This window comes from Vigna unguiculata, chromosome 9 (assembly GCF_037176805.1).
Source record: "Vigna unguiculata cultivar grain cowpea cultivar isolate G323 ecotype 2 chromosome 9, ASM3717680v1, whole genome shotgun sequence".
In the NCBI taxonomy this organism is placed as follows: Eukaryota; Viridiplantae; Streptophyta; class Magnoliopsida; order Fabales; family Fabaceae; genus Vigna; species Vigna unguiculata.
Window position 1 is genome coordinate 76,202 of NC_140800.1, and position 10,273 is coordinate 86,474.

The following is a 10,273-nucleotide window of genomic DNA, read 5'->3' on the forward strand; positions in this document are numbered from 1 at the left end:
ACAATTCTGTCCATATATATATTCAAAGAGTTTATTTATGACATTTTTTAATATTTATGTCAATCTATTTTATTAACGATGTTATCAAATTCAATATGAAAAAATATTAGTATTTCTCAATCATACAAATTTGAATTCAATATAAGTTGATACTCTGACGTTCAATCCTAGTGTCTAAGTTAAACTTAAGTTGTAATAAACCATCTTATAAATGTTTAAGAAAAATATATATGCTATAAGAATGAAGCAAAGTTTTATTGAACGGAAGTGATGACAAATATGCTTGAAGCACTCTCGAACTTTTGTTCCACATAGTTCGTTTTTTCTCCATCCCAAAAACATAAATAACAAAAAAAAAATAATAATCGAAGACATACATTTTGCAAAAATGGTATTGAAGGGAAAAGTGACAAATGCCTATATGGTTTTTATATTACAATGTCAGGAACTAACGACATCAATTGCGGCACAGACAATGGGGGAAGAAGCAGAATGAAAAGAGATCTAAGAGAAATACAAATAATTAAATTTAATGAAAAAATGAAAATTAGTATCGCGTGCGTACAAGTTGGAAATTACAATCACATTCACAGTAGAGTTGTTTCCGTGAATTAGTGATCTTAGGCAGATTTTGGTGATGGACATATTTGCAAATGAGAATGAATATATGTGACAAAATTTGTAATGGGTGGGGAAGGTGAGACTTTACGTGGAGACACTGTTAGGAATCCCTCTGCATGTAACGCCGGGTGGAGAGGTAGGTGCAAGTAACTCGTAAGGTAAAACCCCTGGGCCACAGCGGTTTCTGAGTGTTGGGTCACAGTTCCTTCGCTCAATCTCCTTCTCTATCCCTTTCATTTCTGCGGAGAAGCTGTAGAATGCCTCGATCATCTCTGCTTCACCTGACCAAATCGATGACTGTTGGCGCTCCCCCAAATACTCCTCGTCCGGTGAGTGGGTAGAGAGTGTGTCAACTATGGCCATATATTTTGTAGCTTGTAACAAGCTGGGCAGCGCATTTAGGAAATACTTTTCGGGATCTGCCATGAAATTCGCATGTTTTTCACTCTTTTTTTCCTCTTCGTCTTCTGGGATTAATCTTCTCATTAGCGGAGGACGATTGGGCACATAACCTCCATAAGGGTACTGTCCAAAATTAATGGCTGCATGCTGTGCGGATACCGTCCAAATCAATGTGGTAAGTATAGACACAAGATCCTCACTATCATTCAACGTGGGCCACCACCTTTCATGCCTAAGATCAGCATGCCCCACATTTATTGATTCAGAGTACCATGCTTGTAGCTCCCTGTCATTGCAAACCTGGCCTGGATGGCCGTAGTAGTGCTGCACATAGGTGCGGACCCAGTTCTCGATTGCAGACCAGACCATAAGCCCATCTGCAGCATAAGGGTAGTCTTCTATTACCAGTTTTACACCATTTGGCTGTGTTGCGTCAGGTACCGCCATTCCCCTGCACCGATGGATCATGCAATGAGACTCTCATTTATAAGATTCCTTCAACTCAGAAATGGGTCTCTTTTCTTTTTCAACTAACCTGCGTATGAGATCTGCCGGGAGGCCTTCCATGTCAAAGCGCCACAAGTGTTTGTATGCAGCAGAACTGATCTCCGTGCAGTAGCGCCCAGGTGTAAAACTAGACTCGATGATTCCATCAGCATTGATCAGTTTCTGGCGAGCTAAAGCATTGATATCCAATGTGTACCTCATGTGTGGATCCAACAGCTTAAAAACAGGATGCATTGCACTTAATTGTCTATGAGCAGACAATATAAATGGTTCCATGCAGGCATGTGTGCGTAACCTGCATACAGTTTACCAAAATTCTTTTTGGATAAGTTAACCAACAAGATGTAATCAAATTAATTGTAGTTAAATGTAGTACATATGTTGCTTCCGGATTCTCTTACCAATGGTTAACAAGTTGGTGCACACCAGCATCATTGGCACAAACATGAGCTTTGGCAAGCTGCCACTTCCAATATGTGGTTGCGTCCACAGGAGGGGTAACTACGCGTTTCGATCCGGAACTTGGTCCGAGGCTAAGTTCTATAGCAATTGGTTTGAGAGTGCCAAGCGGTGTCAAGAAAAATATGGTGCGGGTAGCATAGGATTTTCTACCATCAAGGGCGTTGATCCGGTCAACAAATGGAACATAGACATCGTGATAATTTATCATAAACAGCTTGTTTGCCTCTATTGCCTGACAAATTCGAAGTAACAACGTTAGTGTAGGGTCCCAATTGTTTAAGATAAGTCATGGGATTTGGCGACAAAACATTTTCAGTCATGTTGTCGAGGATTTTGAGGAGTACCTGTTGCACGGTCATGCCATTAAGTTGTGCCAAAATATGTTCTTCTTTGAGTGCAGACTCTTGGTGGCCATACATTTCCGGGTCAAGTTTGCTCACCGGTGGGAAAACTTTAAGCCGCTCAATGTTAACAGGGTTGACTCCTGCTATTGCTTGCCTGGCGAATTCGTCATCTCGAAGCCAGGCAAATTTGTCCTCTGTATGACAAGCACGAGATCATTAGTTTAATCAGCAAGCAACACCTTGTTTACCATAACAATATAATAATTATGAAGGAAAACAGCAGGGACACTCACTGGAAATAATTTTAGGCGTGTCATACTTGAGAAGTCCCTGGCTGCATTGTTGTATCTTGATGATCACTTGTGACAGTGGGATTTTCTTTATAATTTCATCTTGCAAGGGCTGGCCATCATTGTAAAGGTCGTCGAAGTCTGAAAATCGGTTGAAGTCTTGGTTATCAGCAGAAAGACTAGCCTTAAGGCCAGGGATCAAGTTATGGAGAACTGCCTTCAGCCTCTTCATTACGAATGTGTTCATCTTAGCCTCGTCGAATTGCTCGTCTCTTGGTACGTACATAGGCTGTGGCAAATCCACACGACTCTCAGCATGCATATCTATAACACGCAATTTACTGTGTTATGCTCACGTACGTAATAATCAACCTTAGACGAGTGAATGAATTGTTATAATGTTACCTGTATCAGTGGGGGCCCGACCAGTACGACAGCGTCTTGGGTATGGATGGTTTTGGGTTCCACCAAGAGTCGGTCTGGTAAGCTCAATTCCTTCATCTGGATTACCCAGATCGTTGTATATGTCGAAATCATATATTCTATCACACAATTTTCTAACTCCTTTCCCATCACCTCTAAGATTTATCAACTCTTTCTCCCTCAGTACTCTAAGCCCACCAGGTGTATCACCAGGTAAATATGCCTGACAAAGTAAACCAGAATTAGCAGAATAAAAAATAAAACAACTTGTATGTATTAAATTGGGTAGCGTCCATGTTGTCGGTGGTTGATATACGTAAGCTCAAATTAACCCCAGCATTAGTCGATAAGAATTTTGAAAACACATTTCACGGGTATAATAATCTATGGCTGCTTGTTTACGATTTGTAACTTGTGATTATGGAGGAAGACTTTTTCTTTGATCAAAATAGCCGAGTCACAATTGAAAGTTGAAAATTTTGAATAATAAAAAGGAGAATGATATTTTAACTAACAAATTTTGACAAACTTTGACAATCATGTATCTTTTTTTTTTTCAATCAAAGTTAAAATTTTTAAAAGAAAAAAAAAATGGAATGCATGTTCCACCGGTTAGCATTAAATAGTAATTAAATGCTTTGACCTTTCCAAGTTGGGTACCTTGTTAGAAAAGAATATCCTCTCTCCCTGTACCCATGAGTTGCAGGGGAAATGAACTGCTCCACTCACAAACCCTTCGATCACTATGCTTTCCAAGAAGAACTCTCTTTGGTGTTTGTTTGTCACAGCAATAGCTCCAGGGACTCCAAAATTCGAGTCCACAATGAATTCGGCTGTATAATTAACTCTCTCTGCTTTGACACTGGATTTCTTTGACCAGTCCTTTAGGGCTGCTTTGTTGCTCTTCTTTGGAGATTTCGTTTCTAAGAAGCAGATTAAAATAACATTAGATTCGTTTGATGTGTTTTCGAAGAGAGAGTGGGAAGTAATAATGGTGAGTTGTGAAAGGCTTACTTGGGTCAATGTCAGTGCTGATAAGCTCCAGCACAACATTTCTTGTCCCTATCCTATCAGTGATGGCGTCCAAATGCTTCAACATGGTCTCTTTGAAATCCTCTCTGATCTTGTTCCTCACTGTTACCACAGCTCTGACCTTGAATTGCACCGGTTTCTCTGCATGCACTCTCAGTGTGGTCTTCATAAAATCCTGACTGATAGCTGCCACCGGAAACCTTGCTTCCCTTCTCAACCTCGTACCCCTTGTTGTGTTCTGGAAAGGAAGCGAGATAGGATTGAGGCCGAACAAGGGTTGGTTGTGTCGAAAAGTATTATTCTGAAGAAGAAGTTTGGAGGAAGCAGAAGCAAACGAGGTAAAACCCATGAGTTCGTTATGAAGAGCCACTGGCATGTTGGCTGCTTCTTTTTCACAACGGATGAAGCGTTGAGTTTGTTTTTATGTTTAGGGCAGAAAGAAGAAAGAAGAAAGAAGAAAGAAAAAAAAAAAAAAAAGAGAATTGAGTATGCAATGCAGGTGAGTCTTTCCGTCCATATTTATTTGTGAATCTAGAGTTATATTTTCTCCCCCGCTACCAAGTCAAAACCATTTTTTTTCTTTTTAATTTTTAAGTATAAACACTCCGCGTGGACCAGAAACAAACTATGTTTTATTTTTTAATTTGATTAGAACCCAAATAAATAGTTTTATCTTGCCAGAAGATATGTTCCTGAATACGTTTCATATTATATCGGATACATTCGTGCAAATGTAAGGAATGAAAACAATTATCCTAAAAAAAAATTAACATTAGATTCCTTTGTTGTGTTCTCCTTTTTTAAGAGTCGTTTCTCTTAGGGTTTCTTTAAAAAAAAAAACATTTAGAGGCTAATGTACAAGCAATGTTTAAGGAAAATGTTTAATTACATACATTGCGTAGTACAAAAAGCTTTTCGAAAAACAAGCTAAAGTAACATTGTGTCTACTTGTGTCATCAAATATTTCCTGTAAAGCATTGATCGCTATTATTATTGGAACAAGTAGAAGCATTCTTTAAGTCAACTTACCAACTCAATGGTACCTTTCGAAGCAAAAGAAAAAAGCACAAAATATTTTCCTCCAATTGTTGCAGTCTGTAATTCATTTCTTTTTCCGTAAACTGTTTATGTGAAGAATGTATCCATCCATCCAAAGCATATTCAGAACACTCTCATTACTTCCTATATATTGAAAATAAAGGAAGACAAAGTTAGGTTTGCTCTCAAAGAACTAAGTTACAAACACTTCATTTGATAGAGTTATCTAAAAAAAAATTGATTTGTAAAGCTAAGAAAGGTTTAATGTTAAACCAAGATAAAATTGTATTATTGTTGAATATCTCGTTATGGGATAAAGAGAATTTATAATATATAAGTGACTAAATTTCGTACAAATTCATTTTGTAAAATTGATTTAAATTTAAAATTTACTATTTAAGATAAAGATTTGAAACAAGTCACCATTAAATTATATAACACTTAAATTGTTACGATGTTAAGTAGAAAATAGTTGTTTTTTAATTAACAACAATAACTTTTTCAGTAATAAAAGTTTTATTAAATAAATAAGTGGTGTAACTTCGTATATGATTAACCATTAAAAAAAACTCATTTTCATAATATAAAATCAATTTCCAAAACACTTGATAAAACTATCGATGCAGTTCTAACATTAGTTTTGAATAAGAGGAAATAGGGTTATTGGTTAATTGGTTAGATTTGAAGACACGTATAGTAATGAGGTTCTTATTATTGTATAAGAAAAGTATTCCTAGTTACCGAGACTTTAGACTATAATTTCTTTTTGTCAATCACAAAAAACAAAATTATATCTGTGTGTGTTTGTTTGTGTGTGATAATCTAAGAATATGAAAAATGTTTTATGGCGGCTTAAACCTTTGCTTAGTGTTCTTGAATTACATATTTTTAATATTCAAAATAATATTCACATTTAAACAATAGTTAAATATACTACAAAAGCGTAAATAAAATTGATGACGCATTTTAGTAGAAAATATTGTTATGACGAAAAATCAAGTCAAATTTATTTCGTTATATTAAGGTCAATATTTTTTTTTAGAGTTCAATTCGATCAAATTTGTCAGATTTGAAAATAAAAGTCATGACTGAATCGATTTTTGATAAAAAAAAAAAAAAACTAATTGTAGTTTTAAAATTTTGAAACCTACAACTAAAACATTATATTGAGAAGGACTTTGAAAATAAGAAAACAATTAACAAGAATAATTACTCTCACTACAATAATTTTTGCATACTAAATAGAATTGTTTTATGCAAAACAAATTTTTATAATGACATCACATTTTTTTATTATAACTTCACACTTTAATAGAAATCTGTCAGCGCATTAACTTATGACTATACCATTCGAAATAAAATTTCAATTATATATATCCATCATCTAATAGGTATTATGATTAAATTAATAAATTATATTTATCCAGACAAATTATTTAACGAAATCTTGTTTCAATTTTCCATCCCCTGCGGTATTAGATCCATAGAAGCAGGCCCACCGGATGGAAAAGAATTAAAATAAAAAAGTAAATGAAACACAAAAAGTTGAATTAATGATAGCATGACCTAGTTAACTTGTTTAATTGAGTTCAGAGAAATGACATTATTTTAATGCTAAAAACCCTTCGGGGGAAGAATATTAAAGTGGAAGTTGCATTGCATTAGTTGAGACCATAGAATTGTTGTAGAATTTGTAAACATTTTAAAACTTGGGACTTTTCATTTTCACATAACCGCGGAGATATGAACACTTCTCTTTAAAATTGGAGATGGTTGAATTGAATAACAAGTATTGTGTCGCTTAGTCCAACTCCAATCAACCCAAAACCCAATAAATCAAAGTCATACATATAATTAATTATTTAAAAATAGGTAGGTAGTTTAGTTTAGTCATACATTTATTATTAAATACAAAAATAATTATCTTATAAATTTTATTCTTTAAGTGATTCTTTTTAAATTTAATTACTTTTTATTTAAAGCAGAGTTTAAAAGGTATTGAAGAAAGAGTTAAAAGCATTAAAAAATAGAATTAATTGTTTAGTATGTGTAAACGGCAACAGTAGGAATACGTGGAGGTAGATGTTGACCGAGGGAATGAGTGCTCAAAAGTTCAACCTTTCAAGATTCCAAAATTCTATAGGGCCGACGCGCTCACCACCACAACCAAAGACTAATTCCTTATAACTCTTTCAAAATCATGACTTTTAATTTTCTTTTTCTTGGAGATGGGTGACCTAAATGCCAAACGGAGAAACATAAGAACCCATAAAAGTTTATTATTGATCCTACCCTAAGGACAAAACTCAAACAAACCAAAACAAATATTTCAAGTAAATAAATACAAATTATAGTACCTTCAAAGTTACACCCATTTTTAATTAATTGAATTGTTATAGTCAAGAGAATCCTGACTTTCTTTGTTAGAGTATGTTAATAGTGCAGCATATCATTCATCCAAAACTTTCGGTTACATATATAACAAATGAAAAGAAAAATATCACTCTTTAAAATAAACATATAAATAAACAACTTATCTTTTACATCTCATTCGGGTAAACTCATGACTAACAATAAATTTCAAATAAATAGGTATTGACTTATTCAAAATAGAGAATACTAAATAAATATTAAGATTTTCCTTCCTTAAATTTGTTATCATCTCAACTTTCTTTCTTGAATACACCCCATCATGTTTTGAAACTTCTCAAACATAATTGTTTTGAAAGATTTTGTCGTTATACATACAATATGCTCCTCACTTTTGCAATAGATAACATTAATAACAGCATCCTTGTACAAATCATGTAAAAAAGGGAATATGACATTTATATGTTTACTCCTTCCTTGTAAAACATAATTCTTTGACAACTTAATTGCAGAAACATTGTCACAAAATACTATATAGGCCTCCTTCATCATACCCAATCTCTTTAAGTAATCTTCTTAACCAAATGGCTTGGCAAGCACATGAAGTATAAATGCAATAAACTCAATTTCAGTAGAGGATAAAGTAACTTTAGGTTGTTTCTTTGACAACCATGAAATAACAAATGAACCCATCATGAAAACGTATCTAGATGTTCTCTTCATCTTCATCTCCAGTATAGTCACTATCACTTGTTGGGTATTGGGCTCCCTTCCTATGTGGAGAAAAGGCCCAAAATTTGAGAAGCCCATGTCTCACTTAAACCTAGTGGAGAGGAGGCTATAAAATAAAGAGAGAGGCAGAACAATAGAGTAAGAATACACTGAAAGCCCTAACACATAGAGGGAGAGGTAGAGGGAAAATTCTGTTCACGTTTTTCATAGAGCTGTCGCAGTAAATTCGGCGCTGCGGATTCGTTCACCGTTGGATCGGGCTGAAATTTTTACAGCAGGTTCGGAACTCATTGCTCTTCATTCTGACCGGTCGGATCTTTGATACGAGGTCTGAGTTGGGAGATATTAATTTCGCACTGCAGCAGTGATTTGTAGAGGTTTTCCTCTCTTGTTCTTCTCTATTTGAAAGCTTTGTTGCTTTGTTATTTGGTTGGGTGTTGGCACTAATTTGTGCTATTGATTAAGACTCTTTTGTACTCTTGTTGATCATAGTGAAGCTATTTCTTTGGTCTGGACGACTCGTGGTTTTTACCCTTGATTTGAGGGGTTTTCCACGTTAAAAATCTTGGTGCCTTTATTTGTGCTTTTGGTGGTTTATTATTGCTGCTCTTTGATTATTGCTCCTCATAGATTCTTGCAAGTTAGGGGAAATTATATCCGCTGCATTCTCTGGTATATTGTTTGTTATTGTTTTCCCCATCAGAGTGGCATCAGAGCTCTTGGTTGGGCTATATTTACTTGCTTGAATGATGGAGGCAAATGCAAAGATGGTTGCTTTGAATGGTACAAATTATCATTTGTGGAAGGGCAAGATGAAAGATTTATTATTTGTCAAGAAATTGCATCTTCCGGTCTTTGCTACACAGAAGCCAGATTCTATGTCTGAAGAAGAATGGGACTTTGAGCACCAACAGGTATGTGGTTTTATTCGGCAATATGTTGAAGATAATGTTTATAATCATATTGCTAATGAGACACATGCCAGAGCTTTGTGGGAGAAGATTGAGTCTTTGTATGCTTCTAAGTCGGGCAATAATAAATTGTATTTGTTAAATTGCTTGATGAATTTGAGGTACAGGGAGAATTCTTCTATTTCTGATCACTTAAATGAGTTTCAAGGGCTCCTAGATCAATTGTCAGGAATGGGCATAAAGTTTGATGACGAAGTTATGGGATTATGGTTGCTTAATACTCTACCAGAGTCTTGGGAGGTATTTCGGGTTTCAATTACGAACTCTGCCTCGAATGGTGTTGTTTCTTTTCAGATGGCAAAGAGCGGTGCTCTTAATGAAGAGATGAGAAGGAAGGCACATGGTTCTTCATCTCAGTCTGAGATGCTTGTTACAGAAGCTAGGGGGAGAAGTCAGAAAAAGGAACATAAAGGTGGTAGAGAGAAGAGTAGGAGCAAGTCCAAGTCAAGATACAAGAATTTAGAGTGTCATTTTTGTCATAAAACTGGGCACATTCAGAAATATTGTTTTAAGTGGAAAAAGGAGAACAAAGACAAGAAGGGCAAACAGAGAGAGAATGATCATGATGATGATGATCGTGTCACTACTGCTACAGATGGTGATCTTGTTCTTCTTCGTAACTTTGAGTCTGTTAATCTTGTATCTGATGAGAGCATGTGGATTATTGATAGTGGTGCTACACTGCATGTTACACCTAGGAAGGAGTTCTTCACATCTTACACTTCTGGTGATTTTGGAGTGTTGAAGATGGGTAATGATGGTGAGTCTAAAGTGATTGGTGTTGGTGATGTTTGCCTGCAAACCAACATGGGAGTGCAGTTGTTGCTTAAAGGAGTCAAACATGCTCCAGATGTTCGTTTTAATTTAATCTCTGTGCAGTTGCTTGATGATTGTGGTTATGACAATCACTTTGGTTCTAGTAAATGGAAGCTCACTAAAGGTAACTTGGTTATGGCCAGAGGGGAGAGACAATCTAAATTGTATTGGACTAAAGCTTTGGTTGCTAAAGACAGTGTGAATGCTATGTATATGGAGGCATCTTTGTGGCACCGGAGGCTTGGTCATATAAGTGAGAAAGGGC

The 10,273-nt window shown here is 35.6% G+C and overlaps 1 protein-coding gene across 1 annotated transcript; it reads right to left on the reverse strand.

Annotated features, from left to right (window-relative positions):
• Positions 1-394: 394 nt before the first annotated feature.
• LOC114164525 (linoleate 13S-lipoxygenase 3-1, chloroplastic-like) lies at positions 395-4,575 on the reverse strand. The gene is made up of 8 exons (XM_028049236.2): positions 4,064-4,575; positions 3,710-3,972; positions 3,032-3,272; positions 2,630-2,950; positions 2,337-2,530; positions 1,932-2,224; positions 1,559-1,825; positions 395-1,474 (listed from the first exon to the last, which is right to left on the reverse strand). Exons 1-8 carry the CDS (start codon positions 4,455-4,457, stop codon positions 706-708), a joined length of 2,742 nt encoding a protein of 913 aa, XP_027905037.1. The 5' UTR covers positions 4,458-4,575; the 3' UTR covers positions 395-705.
• Between the last annotated feature and the right edge of the window lie 5,698 nt (positions 4,576-10,273).

Excerpts from the sequence above, each read along its gene's own strand:
- LOC114164525 (XM_028049236.2), bottom strand. The coding sequence starts at position 4,457 with ATGCCAGTGGCTCTTCATAACGAACTCATGGGTTTTACCTCGTTTGCT. Across the intron at positions 2,531-2,629 it reads CACGCCTAAAATTATTTCCA|AGGACAAATTTGCCTGGCTT; the intron begins GTGAGTGTCCCT and ends CTTGTCATACAG. Across the intron at positions 1,475-1,558 it reads CCGGCAGATCTCATACGCAG|GGGAATGGCGGTACCTGACG; the intron begins GTTAGTTGAAAA and ends CCATCGGTGCAG.